This window comes from Mixophyes fleayi, chromosome 7 (assembly GCF_038048845.1).
Source record: "Mixophyes fleayi isolate aMixFle1 chromosome 7, aMixFle1.hap1, whole genome shotgun sequence".
NCBI classification, from domain to species: domain Eukaryota; kingdom Metazoa; phylum Chordata; class Amphibia; order Anura; family Limnodynastidae; genus Mixophyes; species Mixophyes fleayi.
Window position 1 is genome coordinate 96354506 of NC_134408.1, and position 26287 is coordinate 96380792.

At 36.1% G+C, this 26287-nt stretch overlaps 1 protein-coding gene across 23 annotated transcripts in view; it reads left to right on the forward strand.

Moving 5' to 3' along the window:
- Window positions 1-26045, forward strand: part of ABI2 (abl interactor 2) — an 82285-nt gene extending 56240 nt beyond the window's left edge. For 12 of the 23 annotated variants that reach the window (XM_075180167.1, XM_075180161.1, XM_075180168.1 and 9 more), the window contains 4 exons: window positions 2257-2361; window positions 15766-15852; window positions 17092-17265; window positions 18071-26045. In XM_075180167.1, the coding sequence (XP_075036268.1) occupies window positions 2257-2361; window positions 15766-15852; window positions 17092-17265; window positions 18071-18246 (542 nt within the window). In that variant the 3' untranslated portion in view covers window positions 18247-26045. The remainder of the gene's footprint in view (window positions 1-2256; window positions 2362-15765; window positions 15853-17091; window positions 17266-18070) is intronic. The other 11 variants (XM_075180175.1, XM_075180164.1, XM_075180176.1 and 8 more) reach the window with 1 other exon arrangement.
- Window positions 26046-26287: the final 242 nt, after the last annotated feature.

Genomic DNA, 26287 nt, shown 5'->3' on the forward strand with positions numbered 1-26287 from the left:
TATGAACCAACAAGCTGTATGCATACACTCGATATCCAGTATGAACCAACAAGCTGTATGCATACACTCGATATCCAGTATGAACCAACAAGCTGTATGCATACACTCGATATCCAGTATGAACCAACAAGCTGTATGCATACACTCGATATCCAGTATGAACCAACAAGCTGTATGCATACACTCGATATCCAGTATGATCCAACAAGCTGTATGCATACACTCGATAGCCAGTATGAACCAACAAGCTGTATGCATACACTCGATAGCCAGTATGATCCAACAAGCTGTATGCATACACTCGATAGCCAGTATGATCCAACAAGCTGTATGCATACACTCGATAGCCAGTATGATCCAACAAGCTGTATGCATACACTCGATATCCAGTATGAACCAACAAGCTGTATGCATACACTCGATATCCAGTATGAACCAACAAGCTGTATGCATACACTCGATATTCAGTATGAACCAACAAGCTGTATGCATACACTCGATATCCAGTATGAACCAACAAGCTGTATGCATACACTCGATAGCCAGTATGATCCAACAAGCTGTATGCATACACTTGATAGCCAGTATGATCCAACAAGCCCAATTTCAATCTATTTAATCTATTTGGATATTAAAATTGAGTTATGGTGACCTAAAAGTTACATTAAATAACTTGTTGGTGAACTATTTTCTTCTTTATTTAGCTAAACTAGCATTCTCCCATTACCTATGACAGCTTTGTCCCATTTGTAATCTAGTAGCAATATTTTATAAATGCATATAAGCACATATAATGGGCTGGATATAAGGAATGACATGTGTTCTATATTTTTTTGTGAACACTTATTGAAAAATTCAAATGAAATGTGTTTATAAACAGGATATATTCTTCCTTTTATAAGCTTCTATTTTAGGTTTTAATTGTGCTAGAACATGTTGCTTGTTCTATAACTGCATTTGGCTTGCATTGTTAACTCTGACATATTTATAAGATAATAGTTCACTTGCCCTGCTTATCTATTCGATTATTTTCTTATTTGTGTTCTCACACTACTGGCAGTAACATACACTATAAACATGCATCTTTCCAAGACACTTCTGTGTTTCTGAACTAGGTCTGCCTGCTGTCACATCACTTTTCCCATCTATGAATATCTTCCCTATGTGAAGTTTGTCCTTCCCAGACCACAATTCTATTATGAATGTATTGATTTACAGTAACTCCTGCATGCTAAGCACTCCAACCTTTTCCCTTTTTCGTTCCCATTCCTCACCTTCTGTTTTGCTGACAGTCTCATTTTTCAATAATAGGCAAAATAGAAGTGCTCTCAGGTATACTATACAGCCACATTGAATTGTTTCATGATTCTTAATAGCAAAGCCTATAGCAGTGTGATCAGATTTTCCACTCTATGCAGTGTTTCACATGAGATTTGCTGCTTACTATTTGCTATTTCACCCTTGTGTTTCATATATAAGCAGCAAAGACACTCCAGAACAGTCTGCAACCTACACAAATAGGGTCAATGGTGGAATCACTTTCTGGTGACATCTTGCCCCATATTTAAAGATTGTTAAATATTAATGATGATAAAGTAGTAACTTGATTATTTTTTAGTAGGATTGAATTTATGGCACAGTATTATCTTACCTCTCCCCCCTCTCTTTGATTTTGTCCAGGTTGCAAAGCACAAGGGTACATGCTTTTCAGGCATCTGATTGTACTACATTTAATTTTGCTGCTGCATTTGTAACGTGGGAGTCCATTTAATGCAAGGGGATGAATGCTTGCATAATAGCAATGACCACACACTGTGTATCCACACTAGTCTTCAGTTTTAACCACATCAAAGCAAGTTATTTGTTCACATTACTATAGACTTTGCTGATAAATGTTCCTGTGGGCTTGATTCACTGATGTGCTATATCAAGCCCAAAGTTAAAATTAACCTGTATTGGCATCACAACGTCGATTCTGCTCAAGTTGCTGTTGCATTTCAGTAACTAATTTGAAGCTGGAAAACTGGTATGTCATGTCTTTCAAACACCTTCACAAACTTCAGTGAATCAATCTCAAATTGATAAATAGATTTGTACACTTTTAACAATTCCCTTTTTCTCGTTTTCCTTCATTTTAGGGTATCCATGTACCACCTTCTACATTTTCTGTCTGGCTTCTAAGTCTTGCTCTACATTTGTTCACCCCTCTTTAGACCTCTGAATTCTCTAATATTACTCTAACTTTCTGGCTCGCAGATAGACCACCTGTTCTTTTCTGTGGAATGCTTGTCAGACTGGTAAACAAAAGGGACATGAAGCAGCCAGCAATTGCAAGAAATGTGAGGGTGAAAAAAGTGCTAGGTCAGTACGTTTTATTGACCAGTCATATGAAATACCAGTGTAATCTAAATAAGTTTTTAACAGTCCAACTTTTCTGTAACTGCTGTTTCTTCTGATGAACAACACGTAGCTAAAACAAAATAAAATAAAATCTCCAAATGCTGATACAGCAAATAGAGCACAGAATACAGGACATGTGAGACTAAGAAAGAGACAAGCAAGAACACCATCCTTTCAAATTGTGAAATCGTGTACATGCATTCAAAAGACTTCATCCCACTATTAATTACATCATAAAACCTGCTTACATCAGCTGTGGTGGTTTTCAAAATTTCCTGTAGTTGAATTCTCAGTTTCTTTTGAAGTATAATAATAAGACTGCTGAGGTCATGCAAGAATTTGAGAACAGCTTTGTCTATAAATACATTGAAAAATTAAAACGGAACATAAAATAACATTATCGGAAAAAGTAAATGATAGGAACGAGGAAATATGGGAAAAGTGTTTGGAAGAATTTGGATCAAATTGGAACTGTGACAGCCAGAGTATATTGAGTCCACAGAAGCGTGCCTTATAGTGACACTGTTTCAGTTTTGAGATCCAGAATATTCCAAGCAAAGCTGTCAAATGTGATCATAGATCAACTTAATGTCCATTAAAAAGCATTGATTTTTATTTATTTTTTATAGGTCCTTATTAAATTCTTAACTGTATCAATTGAGAGCGAGGTAGATTTCTACCTTGTAGTTAGAAGTATACGTTCTGTCAATTGTATGAACCTGTCAGTGGGGTTTATAACTTTTGTCAAAAGAAATACAGCAACTTTTTTATAAAATGTTATTCTAATCATAGCACACAATATTTGAGTCACTTCGGTTCAGAAAAGATCTTCAATTTGTACTACGACTACTATTATGGGGTTTGCTCACAGTGTTTTTATGAGCCTTCCTCCCTCATCCCCAAAAAAGTAATAATGGTGAATTCTTTGGAAATAGGGAGTGTTAGAATAGTCATGGAATTCAGTATCTTTAATGGATGAGTTTAACTTTTACATGATTGCCTTTAGATTAAGTGGTGCAACAATGTTGTCATTGAGTAATCCGTATTGGAATTCTAAATCATCCTCCCATTTATGCATAAAGGCAATTTGGTATCTGCAATGGGATGGTTAGGGATTAAGCAGATGATTGAAATCGTAGTTTCTGTAAAGTAAATTTGTTCCAAATATAGTCAAAATAGGTGGGTGTAACATTAACAATTGGTGCTATTTTAGCAAGAATAAAACATTTTATTCATTTGAACACCTCGGTTGGGGGAGGCATTATATCTTTAATTTTTTTTTTAATCAAATCAGCTTATTAAAGATCAAAATTCACAGTAGATAAGTAATGGCCTTTCAGATTCGCCATGAAAATTGTGAGATTCATCTTCAAAGGGAATGAGAATACTGCTGTTAAGAGACGGTGTTTCCTAAATTTTGTATAAATACATATAGGGATTGGAAATAAACTAACATTATATAACGTAGGTATATAATGTATTGTCGAATATGCATACTTTTCAACCAGTCACTCGCTACAGGAGTACGGTAATTCCAGAAGACTCGAAAAGAGCAAATGTAGTCCCACTACACACAAGTGACTGCTTAATCAAGGGTTGGTAATTCTATTTATAAAGACTATCTAAAAATGTTGTGAGGACACCAAAATATAGTAAGTGGTGTTTTATATGTATCAAATCAAAGTTGAGAACCACCCATTTTTTTTATGTTGAGTATTTTTTTTTCAGTCCTGAGATCTCCCCAAACTCTTAACAGAATTTGCAGACGATTGGGAAGGGAAGTTGGCAGATTAGATAAGTGTGTGTTCTGAAACTTTAATTTTAAGTTTTAGCTACTGAAGCTCACTCCGGATGTATAGCTCTATCGCCAATGCAACTAAATATGCTGAGAATGCACACCCATGTCTGTTGCCTTTCAGTATTTGTGGCCAGGGTGGGGTTCTGGAAGCATAGAATAAAAAACTATTTGAGTTAAATGTTTTGACAGCAGGTATGATATCTAATTTGAGAAGATTCAAGGAACTCAACATCTGGTTATTGAAATAATTGGGTTGTGTTCAGAATTTTTCAGATATTATTGCATGTTTGCTTTGTGGAATGAAAAAGAATCCCACCTGATCTCTGCTTTTCTATCAAGACTAAATCAATCCACATAAAATATTTTAATGTCTATAAGGAGTAGATAAATAGTAGTAGAGGGAACCCCTAGACAGGCAAGTGGATAGGCATGTTATCGGAATGGGGAGTAGGTATTATAGGGTTAAAGTGAAACTGAATGTATTCTTTTACAATATCTCTCTCTCAGGATCCCCAGTGCAGAAAATATGACTCACAAGAGCAGGAAGATATATATAGATAGGGGGGATATATAGATATAGAGAGAGAGAATGAATAATATAATATGAACTGGCAGGAGTTATAGTAAGAGTGGTGCAGAGATGCGGGAACTTAGCATGGTTAAATCCAAAGTGGCCTTTTAACCTTTACATCTTACAACATTATCTATGCAGTAGAAAGCTATAAGCTATAAAGGAAAATAGATTCACTTCCCATTTGTCACAATGTTTGACTTTTAACATAACTGAAAGAGGAACTAAAGCGGAAAAATACATTTTAAATGATAAAAAAATTAAAAATTTTTTGTCCTTTTTCCATGTTTTCTTTTAATCCCAGCTACCCTATGACTTATGTTGATTTGCTATCTCATCACTCATTGGCTTTGCCCTCTTGTAGTACACTACAGGCACACAAGATTCTTTCTCTCCCATCATGGGTGGAACAACTATTCGTAGATCTCCATTTGCTTTGCACTTTTGTGCTTCAGTATATAAAGGGCCACCTAGGATCAGGAAGGAAGAGAAGAAAAGTGGGAGAAATGACTGTTGGTTAGTGCTAACCGTGGTCTGCAAAAGGAAGAGCCATTCAGCAAAGGAATTTCCTGGCTCATGCAGCTCTTATCAACTACATGGAAAGGACCCAGTAGAAAAGTGGGGGGGAAATGTATCATAAAAAAATAGTAGATGCAGATAATGATTTATTTTAGTTTGAATATTATGTATTTAAAAAATGTTTGTGTAGTGATTTAGCTACTCTAACACAAGGAGCATTTGACTGTTGGTCAGGTGTTTAAGTAGCCTGCAAAGGCATTTGGCCTATTTTATAAATATCAATATGCTTTCATATTCTTGACTGATGTTTGTAGATGAGGGATACCTACCGATGTGTTCTCTAAGAATGTCTGCAATATTTAGGTGCATTTGAGGTTTTTTTTTTTTGGTTTTTTTTTTTTATATTGATATTCCTTTAATTAGAAAGATTGTGAAGACATAGGAAAAAGCAGAAATGACAGGTAATAGGCTATGATTACCCTGTCATTTTAATTTGCATAGTTATTTCTTTCAAAAAAACAAGTTAATAAGTCGTGGAGGAATTAAATTCTGATAGTCCTATCTGAGCTTCATGTGATGTGCGCCTGCACACATTTCTGGATATTACAGTATCAGAATCATCAGTGTTTTAGGCTTGTACCAGTGATTTAGTATGCCAGCATCCTGCCAAGCTCTGACTGCACTTCACTGAGACTTCAATTCCTTCCCCTTAAACTAAACAATGAAAAGTCAAATCCTGTGGTTGTTGTGCAGCCATATTATGCCTCCCCCGTATGGCTGGTCTCCACAAAACTACATCAATGGTCCAGTGATCAATTAGTGGAGATGCATATGCTTAAAAAAAAAAAATATATATATATCTGTTACTTAAGTCTTTGAAATTAAAAGTAGAGGCAACAGGTTTTTTGGTTTTATTTATTTTTTTAAAGCTATTTAATGCTACAGATTTGCAATGCCACATTCATATACTATTTAACATCATTTTCAGTTTGGGACAGCGGTCCCTAAAACTCATATTCAAAGAAAGTATCCCAAATCTTAAGTATATGTAAATAAATGCACATATTGGAGTATCTTGTGATTATACCATCTGTTGGCTGCTTCCTGAAAAAGTTGTATGACATAAACCAGTCAAGGTTTTTACTGTCTGCGTGATGTGTTAACATTGTGCCTTTGGATCCCAATATCTGTAGCAAATCATGCAATTTAGAAAGCTTTGGGCTTTTGTCTTTCTGTGGCTGCATCATTCTTACAGATGTCCACGATCGGTTTGATCTGTTTGACCCGCACAGGCAAAAACACTTATCAGTTAAAGGAGATATAGATATAGATATAGAGATTATATATATATATATATATATATATATATATATATATATATATATAACATAATTCTCCTATATTTGAAAAGGGAAGTGAATGCAAACATTGTGTTAAATCACGTACAAACCAAACATCATGCTGATTTAAAATTAGAAATTTAAACCTAATCATATGGGTTTATCCGTGGTCATGCACTGTTCTTTATCATGATTATTGTGAAATCATTTTGTGACTTCCTCTTTTGCCATCATCCTTATTCCTACAGATAGCAAACATTAGTCCTCGTGCGGCAGATCTGTTGTGTATATACACATTGAATATGTTATTTGCTGATGTAAGTTAACTATCCTCTTAAAAGTGATGGGTCCCCTGCTTTTCATTTAATAGAATCCCTGTTTTTGGCTTGTTTAACTTCACCTGAGTCTGTTGCTGCTGTCAGCATACCTGCAATGTGTTTAATGGAAACGACTGGTTCTAGTTCCTTTGGAGTTTTCATAACAATTTAACTCTTAAATGTTATACAGTGATTTATAATGGAAAGTTTTACACTTGTTAAAGAAATTTGCTGAGTTTGGTTGGTGTGATATTTATGGTACTTCTAGATGGGTAGGATAAACTTGGATAGGGTGCTTTAGATCTCACAAGTCCAGTAGTGATTGTCATTGCACAGTTACTTGTGATGCATTTTACACTGAGCACTGATTGATACAAATAAAGTAGTGACTTCTCCATAACTGCATTTTTTTTTTTACTCATTTATGAAACATGACCAATCTTTTAGCCAGCTTGTCTGAGTAAATTCTATACTATTTATAAGCAATGTATTTCAGACAACTTTAAATTGTAGAATTCCTACTACATTGCAACACAAATCTCTGATCATCTTTTAAACTGGTCTTTTTGATTACAGTTATAGACTTGTTCTCTTCTGATCAGATAAACTAACATTATTTTTGAACAGTATTTGCCATTAAACAAGTATCCCTGTTAAGGCACATGCATACTTGGCAAGAAGCATGCATTTGTTTACCTGTGCACTTAGCTACATTCAACACCAAGTTCGCCATTGTAACAACACAAAGCTTTTTTGCTGCAGGATCAATGAACTTGCAGCATGTCAGCACTACTTTCCTTGTCAGTGTCCTGTCCAGAATGCAAATGTGATAAAAGTTATGAAATGAGTGGTCCTTTATGGGGAACAAATAAGGTGTGGTTAACTCAGTGGCCTACAGAACATCTAAATGTACAAGATTAAATATTTGTCAGTGTCCTATTTTTCATTGTTTAATATGTGTTGAAAGCAGGAAAATGTACAAAATAATTATGGTTATACAATATTTGTTTCTTTGACATGCTTGCCAGTAGATGAAAACTCTGAAATAGTTTGCATTAAAAAAGGACTCTGATAATGGTGTCGGATTTTTTGGGGGGGTTTTTATTCAGTTTTTGAAATCTAGTAATTGTTTCTTGTGTGTGGGTTTATTTTGTTGTAAAACCAAACAGAAAAAAACAAAAAAAAAAAACCTAAGTTGCATTACAATTGAAAAGAAAGATGGATAGATGAATGGATAGAGAGAGATGGTGAGCTGAGAAGCACAAGAAGCAGCCAGTGAAGTGGGCAGGATTAGATCCTTTGTGATGCGAATCTTAGGGAATCGCGTCACATTGTCCCTGATTACGTCATTCCGTCACAGGGCGGGGCCAAAATTATACAATTTGCCGAGTCGTCCCCCCTCCAGCCACACACCCCACCTCCCCTCCCAGGAACTCTCAGAGGTGAACATTAAAAAGTTGGCAAATATGGACTACTGTTCTGTATGTTCTGTACAGGGAATTGAAAGGGTTAATGCAGCTAACCCTTAAACTGACTACACACCTATGTAATCTTCAGATGTAATTCTGTAACAGTTGAAATTCCAGATTAGCACGTTGATTCATGTGTACACACCTACACAATTTACCTTCAGATCTGTGCTCTTCATCTCATAACCATCAGCTGACAAGATTGTGACTGTACACTCTAGAGATATCTACCTACGCTACTGGTTGAGAGTGTGTACACACTTCTAGATTTGACAGACATAATTCCATAGTTCGTGATTAACGAAGTTTTATAAAACCACATCAACAGATGCAAAGTGTTTTGGTACGTTAAAACATGATTGTGGGAGCCTACACCAGAGACGAAACTAGAGTAATGGGCCAAGGTGGAAAAATTTGCTAATTTGCTTTGATCCCTGGGTGCACCCCCCCCCCCCCTCATGCACACGAAAACTATAGTATTGTTTTGTAATTGCAAGTATAAGAATTAGAAATATATATGTGCCCCCTTCTGTATCACACTGTGCCACTTACCCCCCTTCACCATTGGTAAGTATATCTTTTTCTTTTAATTTAAGAGACACTGGCGGTGGTGGCAGCAGTCCCCATTATCTACTTGGGCACTTGTGCCGCTCACCGCCTGCACCACCTGTAGTTCTGCCTCTGGTGCTAACAGTCTCAATTTTAAACGAACAGTTCTGATATTTGACAATCAAGAAGGGCATGACCTACCAGAAAAATACATGGTCATGTCAGTAATGGTTGTAAAATTAGCATACTTCAGTTGTGCGCTTAACTGAGAGCGCACTTACGGCACGCCCTTAATTATAATTATATTTTAATAAAAGTTTATTACAAAAATCTTGTATAAATTACACTGGTCGACAGCATTTTTGCTGCCCAACAAGTTGTTTTAGGACCAGTTGTTGGTTCTAATTCCAAATATGTAATCAGATTTCCCAGATGGGCTACAGTTTTTGAGATATGAGAGGTCATGCAAATTCAGCGTTATCACATTGGTATGATCGTAAATAATACATAGGTAATTGCACAAAATGAACACATTTTATTTTTCCTGAAGCACACACAAAATTCCTTACAATAATTACAACTAGTAAGTTAGAAAATCCTGTAAAAATCATTTGTAAAGCAATATTCAATTGTCAATTTTCTTATACCTTTCAATAACGTTGCCTGTAGGATTTTCTTTTGTACTGTAACTTAGAACAGTCACTGGAGGTTTTAACAGTAGTCCGCCATCATATGTATGTCCCAACAAACTTGTTATCTCTCCTCCATCACCTTGATGTCCTGGTAAAACCGCTTTCCTTGTTCTTCACTAAAATCACCAAGGTTGTGTTGGAATTTGTCTAGGTGGCTATGCAAGAAGTGCACCTTCTCTTTTGTATGGTAATGTGTAATTTTCACATGGTCTTTCAGACAGTTCTTCTCCTTCAGTCTGGAAGCTAAAAGTTCAGTTGCTTGCTTTGAAAGATTTAAATCTCGTACCAGGTCATTCAGTGCCTCCTGAGAGAGAGGCTAAGGTGTCTAGGTACAGCCTTCAAATTCATTTCCACTGATGTCTCCTACAGCAGTACCAAAGTCATTCATTTCTTCATCATCGGAACATGATGGCAGGGTGGTAAACACTGGCACAGGAACATCTTCCTGTTAAAGTTGTATTTATAATAGAATTTATTGTAAGCAATCTGATTTACAATATTATATATTATCGTTATTATACATATTGTTTGAGGAATTGCTGGTAAAATACTGTGAAAAGGCTAGGAACTATATCTTGTGCAAACATCTCTTCTAAGAAAGTAGATTCGTGAAGTGAATGTTGATTCATTGTAAACCATCCTTGCTGTGATGACAACATTTTGTAAACACACCCACCATTGTAAAAAGTTTTTAAGTTGGCTTGCAGCCAACTCTGAGCTATCTCTGCTATGAAATCATGGGTCTGCAGGTTGTATGGGAATTGAACTATCTCTATAGTAACTTTGTAACTTAAGATCAAATATTTTAATCTCTTTTTATTGCAAAATCTAAATTTGAACTAGACCATATTGATTTATTCTGGAAATTAACTCAACATTCCCCATGCGGTATAAGTCTTCTGGCTGATTCCAAGTCAGGATAATCATACTTGAGCTTCTTGTACCGAATAAAACCTTGAATATTGAAAGCACAGAAATGACACACCAAAGCTTAAGCTTTTCCGTTTACCATCATCATCATCACCATTTATTTATATAAATGGCCACTGATTCCGCATATGTCTGGGTCATTCAAACAGCTTCTACGGGAGGAATTCATTTATTCTGGAAAAAAAAAGTTATTGACATTATATGTTTGACCAAATTGTTAAGTTGCACAACATGTTATGTTAAAGGGAACATTAATTTAAAAAGACAACCCAAAAAATACCCACCTATGGATATCAGCAACGCAAATGTTGCAGAAAAACTTAGCTGCTAGAATAGTACCTCGCATATTTCGAGAACTGTAGCAAGTTGCGAAAAACGGATTACATTTCTGAAATCGGCACCACTGATATACCCCAAATCCATTTAATGTTCCTGGGCATCAGAAAAAAAGTAAAATTTTGTTGAGCAGTGTTATGTTTTTCAATACTCACTTTCAATCTCTGGTTCACAATGACTGCTCACTCTCTGCTTGCTTCTCTCTCTCTGCTTCATGCTTCCTCCCAATTATGCATCTTTCAATGCACCTCCCCCTGCGCAATGACATCTTGCGCAGCCAAAGAAAGCACACTGGGCCTGCACAAGATGTCATTGCACATCAGGGGGTCCCCACAGTCGGTCAAGTTTAAAAAGAAGAAGCAGATCACCAACTACTAGGTGATCCAACTAGCGGGGGCTCCTATGAGAGAGGCTCTGTCCGGCGGGCCTGTCCGACGCTGGCAGTTCAGCAAGCAGCAGCAGGCCCCATTATCTTCATGGACCTCGGTGCCATGCATCAGCTGCACAGCCTATAGTTCCGCCTCTGGCCTACACACTCCTGCAATATCTGAACAAACTGTTGTGAATCGTGTGATCTGCACAGTAATTGCATAGATGTATGCACAGCTTCAGTCTGTCAGTCTCTCCATGACTGAACAATTACCTGCTCCTGACTTGCTGGACACTTAGCCATAACTTTAAATATGTGTTACGTTTTAAAGCCTAGCCTCTAATGGTGAAATCCCGTGCAGCAAAACAGTATTAATAAAAGTTGTATCAAATGAAAATGCACTAAAATGTTTATTTGAATAATTGGTAACATTATACAAAATGGTTACAAACAGATTATATAATAAACAGTTTCAAACTAAATTAAAATAAAATGTAGAAAATCAAAAACCCTTTCTCCTTGCATCTATTCGTTAAGAAAAATCTATCTGTGGAAACAGGTAGGAAGCTAAAACAGTGGGTATGTTATCTATTCGTCCATGATGAGGGAGAAAATGAAAGGAAAACTGTTCCATTCTACCCCCACATACATGCACGTGGGAGTGGAATGGAAGGCAGCCAATGATGGGGGCAGTATTAGTAGTTCAAACATCTTTTTAGCACCACTAAATAATACTCATTTACTAATGTTGCATGTAGGTGCAACATTTGCACTGAACCACAGCAACCAATCTGCTTGAGACTGAGGAATTAAATTACTATAAAAATTAGGCTCCCCTTAGGCAGAAGGGTCCTAAACCTATTTTGAATTAACAGAGTGGATGTCATTCACAAGGCACAGAGCACATAGATATTGGGAAAAATAATCTTCTCAAGACACACAACTCTTATTAGCAAGTGTAAACACCCAATCACTTGCTCCATTACAAGGGTTCTGGTCTTTTAATGTCCATTTGTCTTTATTTCTGGCATATTTTCCCTGCATATGATTAACTTATATTTTGTAGCAAGGGAATACTTTATAGAATTTTAAAGAATCAATGGGAACAAGGTTTATAGTGACTATGTTTGTATATATGAGAGGAATGACAAGGAATTGAAAATGTAGAAATCCAATATTAAGTTATCTCCCAGGTGTGCTAGTGCATAGTTTATCAGAAATGCATGCTTGCTACATGACTTTGTTCTCTTAGCATTGTTTGTTTATGGATGATACTTGTTAATTATACATTGTAAAAGAAAGTTTGTGAACCTTAGTATTTATTTTTTCTGCAATATGGGGTTTGTTTCCTAAAAACGGAAAAAATATTTTTGTACTGATTGGGATAAATGATGTATTGCTTTTTAAAGTCACAATCCCATGAAAAAATTGGTGTCGTAGGTTTTTATTTTTTTCTAAATCGCCGTGGCAGGCTAAAACAAGAATGTTGGTATTTACTGCTCATTTGTTTCTTCAGTCTGCTATTAAATTATTTAAAATTCTACTCATGGTCCCCACAGTCACATGGCACATGACGTAATGAGCAGAGAGACTTAAGAACATCCCTTGGAGCACTGTCTGCTCTGTGTAATGTAAAATCCTCCCCTTTTCTGTCACATGATCTGCTATAAGAGATTTTGTAAAAGAGATAATTTATAGAAGGACCGTTAAGAATAATGCATGCTTTAGAGTTACTTAATTTGGTATTATAAATATTTTATGTTGGATTGCTGTTTAAAATGGTAATTGGCTCATTGATAAGGCCAGTGAGCGGAGTGCCTCTAGCCTATGGTGCAAACAGTAAGGCTGGGCACACACTACAGTGTTTTAAGCCGATTATCGGGCCAATCACTTGATAAATGACCGTTTTGCCTGATATCGTATTAGTGTGTATGCTGCAGCAATGAACGATTATCACTTCAAAGCACAGCAAATCGTTTTGAATAACTTTTTTAGTCCGGTTTAAAAATCAAACAACGATGATGTTCAAAGTCTGCAGTGTGTATGTCCTCCGGCAGGATCTCCATAGAGTTCACAGTCTCATCTGTCATAACCATGGGCTGAAAAGATCAAGAGCATAGATCTGAAAGTAAAACATGCATAGTGTGTCACTGAATTGACATGCTGTTCGGGACTTTTTTTTTTATTCTCTTCAATTATTGGTAAAATCATTAAGGGTATTGCATTAGGAGAAATTTTGCATAGTGTGTAGCCAGCCTAACAGGGAAAAAAAGCCAGATATGTCTATAAAAAGCTGAGAAAGCTGCTATGACAGAGTTTACCAGATGATTTTAAGCAAAATCATTTAAAGTTAAAAATACATCAAAAAATAAGGAAGAGTTTGAGCTATGAATACATGGAAAATTAGGATGATGAGAAATTTGGTCTCTGTAAGATTTGGATCCACACATGAACATTTATTCCAAATAATTTACAGCCTTCTCTTAATAAATGGTATATTCTGAATCACTAATTCTTGTCATAACCAAAAAATGGTTCACCTCTGAATAAAATGTCCCTATCTAATAACCAAAAGAAAAAAGTGTATTCCTTTAGGGGGGTATTTAATAGGCTCACTAAACCGTATTGACCTGATGTAGTATGCACCATAATGACTGGAATGATATTTGTGCTTTTTGCTGAGTTGGCTTTTATTTATATATGTGTAACTGAATTTTATGTTTTTCAGAAGGGTGAGGGCTTTCATTTGGTATCTTATTAGTCTAAATATCTTTTTATGGAATTTAGTAAAATTGTTATTCCAAAGTAATACTTTTCCTGAATTATTTTCATAGGTAGATTTACGCAATTAGTGCAACGCCAGAAAATTACCTCAAAGTTTTATTGCCCAGTTCTCCCTATGACAATACCAGACATACAGATTTTGCCAGGATCGAGGGAATAGGGCCAGAAACAATAAAATCCCCCCCCCCCCACCTCCTAACTAACCCAACACGTAATCTCTAAAATGCTTCTTAAATACTATCAAATGGGAACTGAGGCTTAATTTCAGAATAGAATAATTTTATTAAAACAAATTATTGCAAAATGTGGTTGGTACCTGGTAGCATGAATTAAGGTTAAGCCCACCTTAGATTCCTATTGCGCGTTGTACAGGGAACATTCCCACTTTTCTTAATGTCCATGAGGGCAAGAGTCATATGTAATATTCTGGTTCATGATGTTGATGTCATGCCCAGCTGAAGTAACTGTGTGAAAAGATATCTGGAGAGGAGAAGGGAGACTTTTGGTGATCCCAGGAGCAGAAGGGAGTGTGTCACACACTGGTTGTGAGGTACTAGTGCCTTCTCCAAACACCAATACACTCTGGCCATTGTCTCCACTTATTTACCAACCATTGTGTTTTATGAGTCCTCACCACCTCGGCAAAGGTGCCAGAGCGGGCAGTGGGAGGTTCCCATCTCCTAAAGTGGAAGTTTAGAGTGGTGGAAACATGTATTCATTGCTTTATATTTTAAGTCAGAGACTTGTCTAGGGATAGACGCGTTGTATTGTGATGCAAACAATGGTCAAAGTGGAAATTTAAGTGGGAGTATGGAAAATGTAAGTGAATGGAATGTGATAGTTTTATGATCAAAGCAATAGGAGAAGTGGAGGTTTGGCATACTACCATATACCGGCCCACTTCAACCATTGCACACTAGTGCAAACAGCATCTCGCTCTCTGTGTGGGATGTGCTTGTAAAATTAATTCTGTTAACAAATGTTTATTAGTTATAAGAAGTGATTAGTTAAAGTGGTGTGTTGTGACTGACAGCCTTAGTTCATGGAGCAACAGTGGTTTTCAGAGACCAGTAGCTCCTTTGTAAGTGCCCAAAATCTTTAATTCCTGCTGCCATTTATAGGCAGTAGCAAAGCCTAGCCATGCCGTCCCACTGTACATATGCAGGGTTAAAATGAAACCATCTAACTAATAACTGATTTGATTTGTTTTTGAAATACAGCTCCATTAAGGGGCCATTAATCCTAAAAGTAAAATATTAATATTCCCTCTTCCTAAATTATGTCCCATGCTCCTTATCCCCCAGACTGTGCAATCAGAATCTCTGCTGGAGAAACATAGTTTCTACACTCAGACAACTGATCAGCCTGAGCATCTGTCTGCACAGCTGGCTGCATCCTTTGCTCTTCCTTCTTCTGGGCAATAGACTAGAGCCAGGGAGAGTGTGCTGTGAGGGTGAAAATAATCTCATTCATTTATGTGCAAATGTTTTGTTAGAAGTGATCTGTGATAGAATGTATGGCTGTTTTACCTATATCTGTTTTGTTTTATATGCTACAATATTTTTATTATATTAATGTTTCTGATAATTCCTGAAGTTCTTCTCATCATATATAGATATGTATGTCATCCGCAGTATCCTGCAGTTTTGTTTTGAAGTATGTTTACTAATAAGCTCTCCTTTCCTCACAGTATCACATGCTCCTCCTCCCCCTTCCATACTGCAGGTAACTCCACAGTTGCCTCTGATGGGATTTGTGGCTCGAGTTCAAGAAAACAGTAAGTTTATGTGAAACGCAATCCTAATATGAGAGGTCCTCATACTGTCTGCACATGTGAATAACTTTTGAAGATTTCATAGCTCTCCAAAAAAAAAAAGACCATCCCCTGGCTTGTATTTAAATTATTGAGATTTTTTTTTTTTATCTTTTATGGATTAATAAAATCCTGTTATTTTGTTTTACACTAATCCACAAAAGTGAAAGAGAGCTTTACAGAGAAGCCTCTTATTTGTAATTGGATTAGAATTGTAATTTAAATTGTCTTATTTTCAAAATGCTCAGTTATCATATTTACAGTTTAAAGTGTTTCATTAAGGCTCAAAGTAGAATGAGAGGATCTGATCTGTTTTTAATATACAATTGAATACCTTTTGTAAACATGCATTCTGGGTAAACATATTTTGTGCAAACTCTAACATTCTGGCCCCTTACCCATTGTCATTAATCAAGCTTTATTTAGCGTTTGTTATTGTTTTAATGCTAGTAAAAGCATGCACTGTAGATAGATTAGTTCCCCCTATGGACCTCTCCAGATCACAGGTGCTTGTTACAACCGCATCTTAAGCATTGGTCATATTTCGATGTCGCTGCAATTTTCCCAACATCAGTGGATAATACAGTTTAGTGTACATTTTATTATTATTTATTTTTTTTCAAATTTTGTTGTTATATGCATAAGCAGTAAATGTGTTTTATAAATGGGTAGTTTCTACTGGTTGTTATGACAGTAGAAAGAGTCTTAGGGGTATATTTACTAAACTGTGGGTTTGAAAAAGTGGAGATGTTGCCTATAGCCACCAATCAGATTCTGGCTGTCATTTTGTAGAATTTACTAAATAAGTGATAGCTAGAATCTGATTGGTTGCTATAGACAACATATTCACTTTTTCAAACTTACAGTAAATAAGCCCCTTAGAGTAGAGGTAAACTGGAAGACACTGGGGACATTTTTTAAAAATGTTGCACAGGTTTTTGTGTAGATACTGTGATTTTGCCCATAGCTAATTTTGTCAATTATTTAGTATAGTTTCCAAGATGAAAGAAAACACCTCCTTTTCTGCAAAGCTGTCGGTAGCACAATTTTCCTGTGGGCCTTATTTTCGTGAATTTTTTTAACTATGTTCTAGCAGAAGACAGGCAAACTACTAACTATATTTTCTGCATGAAATACAAAAGGTGGTAGAAATAATCATTTTGCTCTCGGTATAACCAGTTGTGACATTTTGTTATTAACTAGTTTCGGAGACTCCGCCTCCTCCTCCTCCTGCTGAAGAACCTGTATTTGATGAATCTCCTCCCCCACCACCACCTCCAGAAGACTATGAAGAGGAGGAAGCTGCAGTGGTAGAGTACAGTGACCCATATGCTGAAGAAGACCCTCCTTGGGCACCAAGGACCTACTTAGAGAAGGGTATGTGACAGGATTTTTCTTGTTTAAAGCCAGTGTGTCTTGCATCCATCCACACCACACAGTGTTCATGCAGACATATTTAAATGCTTTCAAAAAGATACTAGCTAGAATGCTCCAAAATTCAGAAAAAGCAGCCTTATCATACCAACTGAGTGCTAACCCACTCAGAACCCACAAATTATATAAGTAAACAGGCAGATTTACTTACATTTTAAAAGGCTTTGTTGACTTTCTATTAATAGTATTTCTGTGTTAAACATAGAAATTTAATGTAATTAATAAAATACTCTGTTCTCGAAAATAAATATATATCTCCAACATGTACCTGAACTGAGCTTGCTCCTTTAGGGGGTGAGCATAATATGATCACCATGAGACAGGGCCCACCTCCACTGGTGCATCATTGGCCTGATATCAGAAGACCAGTGTTGTACAAATGTGTGTACGTATAGAACTAAAGTAAATAATTTTTCCCTTGTACTGTTGTAGGGAATTTGTTTGGTGCATTTTCTCCCTGCTTTCAAAAAAAAAAATGCAGGAATATTTTTGATGTAGTTGATGGTGACCATTAGTGTTTGTATCCTACTCTCCCCAGTGCAAACATAGTTCTTGAATTTGCAGCATTGTAAACATTTGCCATACAGATGATTGATTTGATATGTTTGCAATGTTTTCAGTGGTCCAGTTAATAATGTTTGTAAGTTATGTAATTACACATCATGTACTGATATTTTCTCGATTCAGGTGTTCACCAGACACTGTTTTGGATTTTTTACACCCTCGTTTCATTTCTTTTCCCCTCTAGTTGTGGCAATTTATGATTACTCAAAAGACAAAGAGGACGAGCTCTCCTTTCAGGAAGGAGCCATAATATATGTGATTAAGAAGAACGACGATGGGTGGTACGAAGGAGTCATGAATGGGGTGACGGGGCTTTTTCCAGGCAACTACGTGGAGTCAATTATGCACTATTCTGAATGATGACCCTACAGGGCCCAACAACAAACACTTCCCTGACCAGAACCGTTGGGGCTTTCCAGATTTACATGAGCCCCTTGGGGCCACATGAAGAAACTGAAGAGGATCATTGTCATTAGAAACACTTCATTTTTTTCTTTTTGTTTGTTTTGCCATTAAAAGAAATAGTGCTAAAAGTTATCTTCCTGATGCACGAGCAGTTCTGGGTTATTGAAGTTTGTTCATTGGAATCAAGAGGTCTTTAAAAAAAAAAAATTGAAAAAATGGTTCTATGACATTTATGAGCTCAATTTCACCCTTATCCTGGTGTACCTGATGGTCATTAAAATTCAAGCTAGTCTAAAAATTTGATATCAACCAGTTTCTTCCTGTGTTAAATTTGCAGTGGTTTATTTCTTGCTCAGGTTTACCTGGTCTCTAACTGTTCCACAGGTGCATTTTATACAAATAGAAGCAACATAATCTGAAAACCTTATTAGATCTTCACTTGTTTTGTCATTGCACAAGGATGTTAGACAGACACTTTCTACACTACCAGCACATAATTGTGCCATGAACCAGGCATTTATCTGCCTATGCACGCAATGTGATTGCAGACAATGCTAATAGAGCTTATTTGTTTTTGTGTGACCAGATGCTGACACTGCCTGCAAAGTGCAGGCCTAAAGAGAGGGTTAATAAGTCTTTCATTGGGCCGTTATATACTGGTCACAGAAATCACACATCTGACAACATTCTGAAGCGCCAAAGACAACATTTTTCAGCAGGAAGCACATGACAAAGCTCCAACATTGTTCCCCCAAAATGTCTCGTGAAAAAAATACATCATTATAGTTTTATTAAGACACATTATAGTATAGAGTTATAAAACGGTAAAATAGTTGTGCAGAGATAATTCTTTAATTAACTGCTGCTTTGTAGACTAAAGTCTGTAGAATTATTATAGACTTTTGTATATGAGGAAACCCAAAGATGATGATAGCCATGTATACCACTGACTCTCTTGAACTGTAAAAATACTTTGCATTTTTGTAGGAAGTCCACCTTTTACTTAAATACTGGTACAAAAACCAGTTAAGTAATGGACACCGTTACAAATGTTAGTTTTTATTTTGCAAGAATATGACCTAATGATTTCACTGTGTATTTCTTTGTGCCTCTAGCCATTTTGGTGGCGCTTCTGGCGATGTGTTAGAGACAATCGTTTAGATTTGCAAAAAGATCTGGTGATTCATGCTAGTGACTTTATATTGGCACCGAGTACATATTGCCAGTTGTTTGCGGTCTAGTAGTGATCTCAGGAACAGTTTACCTTTTAACTATCACAGTTCAATTGCAGATGGTTTGGGTGGCTTTTAATGCTAATATTCATTGCTTAGTATTCATTGTTGCTGCTTAATCTAAATATAGCCTTTATATGTGTCTCAGAAAATAACCTCTAAATTGCTTTGTTGTAATACTTCAAAGAGCCCAACACTTCTGTTTAATTTTACGCTCCTGCAGTATCCATTTTAGCTGGGTTCAGTTAGTGACATAGAGCAGCAGGTTCCTGACACCAAGCTGAGGTGTTTGGACATGTTAAAGATGAAGGAGTAAGGTGTGCTGCTTGCTGCAGTTCCTTCAGTGTGACTAACCCGCATTAAAATTGTATGGCTGGACATGGGAAATCTTAGCAGGTGCATTTTTGTAATTAATATCTCTTAAAACTCTTTCTACCTATACTCCATGGCAAAAAGTATGTGAACACACAAATATTGCATTCATATGTGCTTGTTGAACATCTCATTCCAAAAACATAGTTATTAATCTGGAGGTGTTCTTTTATTTTTCATTTTTACTGGCTTCAGCACCCCATCCCAATATGTGAGCTTGTGTGGCCTACTGCTTCGCAGATAAGCTTTTGTTGCTCTAAGACACTTCCATTTCACAATAACAGCACTATAGTTGACCAAAGCAGAAATTTGATGAAATAATTGGTTGGAAAGGTGGCATCCTATGACAATGCCATGTTAAATAATCACAAAAGTTTTCGGTATGACCCATTCTACTGCTAATGTTTGACAATGGAAATTGCTAATATTCATAAAATCAAGCATAAGACCATGCAATGTGTGGCTGAAATTGTCAAACACACTAATTAGAAGGGGTGTTTGTGTACTTTTCTGTGGTGTATAGTGGTATATTTTGTCTTACCTTTTTAAGCAATTGAAGGCGAAACATGGAGGAAGTTATCAAAGTTCTTCTGGGTCATATCAAATGTAAAGATTCTAAGTAGTGATTTGTTGTTCTGTTGAAACTATTAGATTTCTTTATAGATTTGCATGTGCTATTGAGTGGAGGGATACCATCAGTGTCACCAGTCTTACAGTAAGCAAGCTTAAAACCAGTTTCCAAAGAGCATTGTGGCTGGCTTTCCTAAGTTTTACTACAGAGATTGACTTCATTTTGCTGATTAAGTTATGCAAAGGGTTCCTTAAGTATTTTAGTTTAGTTTTAAATTATGATAAACAATGGGTTTGATGTCTGGAGAGAAACCATTTACACAGTACTGAAATTGTTACTGAAACATTACAAGACAAATTGAATTGGGAGAGTGAAATTTATTGCAGATATGCTGTGGAGAATTTTTTTTTTTGTTCAGTTTACTGTATAATACGAACATTTTCCACCCTTAAGCCCCACCGAAATCTGGACAGTTGGGAGGTAAGTATGCAGGCTTTAATGAACCAAATACCCCCAGCGTATATGGCCCAAAAAAAGAATGCTGCCCAATAATGATCCCACTGGAATTTTTTGGATAGTTATTGGACATGCCTGTAAATCTAGTAAGAAACTAGCAGGCCCCAGAAGTAATCCAACCATACAGCTTAAATGTACTATAAAGCAGGGCAAAACTTGGTAGTCATGTAAGTACTGTGCCCAAATGTTACTGGAGCCTACGTTATTGTTATTATCCTTAAGTTTCTATAGCTGCTTCAAGTACAAGACTATTAATACTAATCACAATCACTCTTTTAATAGAGAAAAGCTTGATATTAACAACCATATTATTGATTAGTTGATCGATCAACAGTCGGTCAGCTGATCAAAATGTTTAATAGAAGAGGACCTGAACATTACAAAGTGTTCCTTTATTGTATTAGACAATCATTTGTTTGCTATACATTTTCTGTACAGTAACTAGTATTACGGATATTTGCTCATTTGCCAAATACATTTACTGGAAAGTAATTTGAAGTCTTCAAATATGCAAAATATAAACTATGGATATTTGAGGTCACTGATGAGTTCTCTGACCATTATATATCTCTCTTAGTTTATACAGGCCTTATTAGTTCATACCTCCCTCACAACATTTACCCAGGCAAAATCAGAATAAAATAAACTTTGCTCCCCAATCTGTGCAAGTCACACCTCTATCTCAAACAAAAAAACACCCCTATCAGCCCAAACTCACACATTTCACAATGATGCCCCATAAGCCTCACCCAAGTCCACAAAGAGGGACCATCTTGCTGCAAGTGGTTGGTATGGAACTAATAAGGTAACTTGTACCCCTTACTGATTTTAAGGGTATTGGTAGAATACACTTTTGCAGAAAAAGAGACAGATATAGTGTGGAAAAAGCATATGCAGTGGTGTAACCTAATATATTAGAGTGTTGGAGTAAAATTTGTGATTTCCCTCAACTTATATGTAGATCAGTAAAAAAAAAAAAAAAAAAAATAGGAGTAGGTCACCCAAACATTTATTATCATGTAAATATTAGGAAATCACTGGCCAAGACCTACAGTTTAATAAAGTTGTATATAATGGTGTACGGTGTGAACAAACATTTACTTTTTTTATTCCTTTTCTTGTTTAGAACCTGGTTGTGGTTTTAATCACTTGTCTGCACACATGCACATCATAGACGTAGTTGTAGGGAGAAAATACAGTGCATTCTGAAGTAATAGCAGTAATCATGTTTTTTTAATACATAATTTCCAGGAGTTCATACATGTAGTCATGTTCTATTCTGATGGACATTTGCTTCAGAATTAAAGTGGATAAAATATTTATAGTATTTGAAATTATTGCAACCATTGTACATTTATGTAGAGTATATGGGGTTCACAGTACATTCACATTTTATGTAGCATGCCTATATTATATAAGTACACAATTTACAATATGAATATAATTGATTACTAGTTATGAGAGGTAGACAAAGCCATTTTTTTTACCATGGTTTCCATGCATTGGCCACGGTATTAGAGCCTAATTAAGGCATATTTAATGGTCAGCCTGAGCCTGTACACTAAACTGTTTTCTCATGTTGAGAAACTTGTATCTTTAAAGCCATGACACACAATACCATGACACTAGGAAACCATATCCTGTAGTGGAGAGTATTTTATGTTTGCCCTCTGAACATGCTCGCTTGTGTGGCTGATTTATTCAGTGTTATTAAATGGAAGTATCCATTCTACCTACACCTTTTTTTTAATGTGTGTGTATTTTTAGTACTCTTGTAAGTGGTTCATTGTAAAATGGAATACTGCATTACTTGGAACATAAAGCTATATTGTGTTTAAGATGGGTATACTTTGCTAGTTGCCTATTAAAGTGATTTCCATATGCATATACTGTACACATCTTTGACAATAATTATGCAATTGACCTACACCTTTGTATTCTATTTACTACTTAGCCTTCGTAAAAGCACATCTGTTTCTGTGTATAGCACAATGGTCAGATGTGAAGAAGCACAATTTACCAGGTTATTTGACAGACAGAAGTGTAGAGTATTTGTAGATATGACAGAATGCTGCATTATTATTAGTTACGTATCGCCAATCATTCTCTGCTCTCTGCTGCGTAATATATGTATTTAGTCACATCAGTCCCTGCCCCATTGGAGCTTACATTCTAAATTTATTATCACACATACACTAGGGTCTATTGTTGTCAAAAGCCAATTAACCAACCAGTATGTTTTTGGACAGTGAGAGTTGTGATGATTACAAGGAGCGTTCACATAGCCAACGCATGATGAATGAAGTTGCTGAGCATGCCCCGCGTTGGCGTGAATAGCTGTGTGCATTCACAACAGTGGTTGAAGATGATGTGAGGTTAACCTAGGGCTTGCTTTAGGCTCTGTCCATATGGGATTATTTTTTGTTAAAAAAAAAAGCAAAGTAAAATAGCCTACTGCATTTTTTTTTTATAGCCCCTCCCCCCCCATATCTCTCGATTACATCCAGTTGTGTGGATAATAAGACCTGTTCCTGGCATTTCTCAAAAAGCCAGATCTTTTTGGAGCCTATTTGGGGGAAGGGGAAAAAAACAACCCATAAGGCTAAATGTGTACTTGAGACAAAAGGAACAAATATTAACACTGGGTGAAAGGTGATGAAAGATGAATTTGATTCCAGATGGCAATTAAAAGATGTCTTGCATCTCAACATTTTGTATGTGCAGAATTTTTTTTTTTGTTCTAGGGCTTTGACGTGTCTGATGGACTCCTAAAAAAAAAGTCTTTATTTTTTATATTATTAAACTGAACCAAATACAGAGCTCTGACACCTATAAGCATTTTTGTGTCCGATCACAGCAGAAATAGGAGTGTGGTAAATGAGGCAGTCCTTATTTACCTCACCTGAGTATGGAATTAGAATTGGGATAAAAAAAAAACCTTATGGTGCTTTTAAAAAGAGATTATCTGTCGATGTACAATAAGCAATATTACTTTGTATTCAATAGAAGTCTTTCAGGCATGTTTTTTCCTCTGAATAGAAAATACATTTGAGTTTTCTGCTGCCTCAGGAGTTCTGTATACTGAAACGTCCTTTTAGAAAGGAGTTAAGTTTCAAGCATCTAAGTGATACTAAATTTAGACATGTACTTTGATGTCTGTGATCATGTCAGTTGATGGTAATAAAAGGTCAGAATATGAAGTTAAATCTATTCAGTTTGCAGGGAAGGCAAGTTGTCAGCCAGAATGCCAATTTTTACAATAGCTGGAGTGTGCTGTGCATTCTTCATTAGAAAAGCTTCTGACCCCATCCTGCTAGTCAGGGTGAGGGAAATAAGAGAACACAACTTCAGCCTTATTAAAATGTAACATCTAGTGCTAAACGTGAATTTATTATTTTTTAGTTACAGAATACCGGAGTTAAACACTGATAATTAGAAAAAAAATGAAGGGAGATATCTTTTGAGCTACAACCATCAAAGCTACAAGGTTTGTCGGTATATCTGGAATATTTCAGTGAGCATTGAACAAATGTATATAAACTATTTCCCCTACACACGCATGTGTGTACCAATGTCTAGAAATAATTTGCTATATTCTCATTGTGTTCATAAAACTGCTAACCCCCAACTTTCAATGAAAGTATAAGGATTTCACTTATTTTGTGGATCGACAAAATGACAGGTTTGTGTTTGGGGTTATTTTTGTAAAAAAAAAAAAAGCTTTATTGTTTACACGCACATAATTTAAGTATGCAGAGGTTTTTTTGTGTATGGTTTTCTGTATTATGAAATTTATTACAGACTTTCTAAATAGTGTTCAAGATAAATGACAGTATTTTATGGTGCCAGTTTTTAGTGCGTTGTGTGCATGAGTCTGTTTTAAATTTCATGCCCTTTTTAAATAAAGTGGAAATACCCTGTGCTAATTGTGTAGCTATACACATGTAGATCATAGCTCAAACTGCATTACTGGGCTAGTCTGTATTAAAATCCTAGCTAATAAACAATATCGACAAAATACCTCACTAGTTTCCGGGGATTTTATAAGCTGCATTCTCATAGATATAGGTTCAGCACAAAATGGTTACTGTGTGTAGGTGACAGGTGGACTAAATCTATTTTTCCTATTATTCTAAAAAAATAGAAAGTTAAAAGTTCCTTCTACATTTGCAATTTGAGAAACTCTGTAAGGCACAGTAGACACAGAGTGGTTTAAATTTACAATACATGCATCCAAAATTATCAGAAAGTTACACATCCACACAAATAAAGAATTTGGGGTTTAATGAGAAAACCTTCCTGACTCAAAATTTTTCTATTGAGTTGTTATTTAAGAGCAAGTCAGTGCATTAACTGCAACAAAATTTGCATATACGAATTAAAAACTCTCAGGATCAGAGACGTCCCACTGCAGCTGTAAATAATCTCCTGCACTTATAAGTTTTATGAATATATATGGTCAGTGGAGCTTAAAAGGTTAAATAATGTGTACATCAATAGGGGTACAAACCCCAAAGACTTATGGTTTGGTTTTATTTATTTTGTTTGGCTGGTACCAGGCTAGAGAAACCACAGGAAGCAAAGTGCCTAAACCTTATGTCAAATGCGGTACCTTTTGTGGGAAGTTTATTTGCCCCTCAATGTATCACACTTTAATGTGACAAGGATAAACTAGCTCCTAAATTCTACATTTTCCATTTCTCACTTTGAATATTACGCCTGGCAGCATTTACACTATTGTGATAAGGGTGCAAGTGGCTTATAACTGTAATAGAACACATTTTCCAGGTATCTTACATATGACAAGATAATGCTGTCCTCTTGAAAATTGGTGTATGTAGGTCATTGGTTCCTATTTTTCTCACTGACAGCAGCTAAAGGTCTTTGGTTTATATTGCTTTATTCCCCTAGTGGTTTCCTGATCTTTCACAAGACTGGCATGATCTATTTCCTTCCAAGATGTATTGGAGCAGTTAGGCGACCAATTTCTTTTAAGATATTTGGTTAGCTGTTTTGCCACTTTCTGTTATATTGTGTGCCAATAAATCACCTCCAAATCCAAATGGAGAACCAATTCTGTTTTTGTTTTTTTAATTCTTTAAATGATTATTGCTGTGTATTATGAACTCATGTTAAAAGTCCTAAATAAAATAAGTATTAAAGCACAGTTTGTTGTATTGTGTGAAAACAGGTTTGGGGTCTACCTGACAATATGCTAAAAAAAAAAAAAAAGTGTGCACATAAAGCTACAGTTGCCACTGGATCACTGCTGGCAATATAACATACAAACATAGGAGGGTATCTA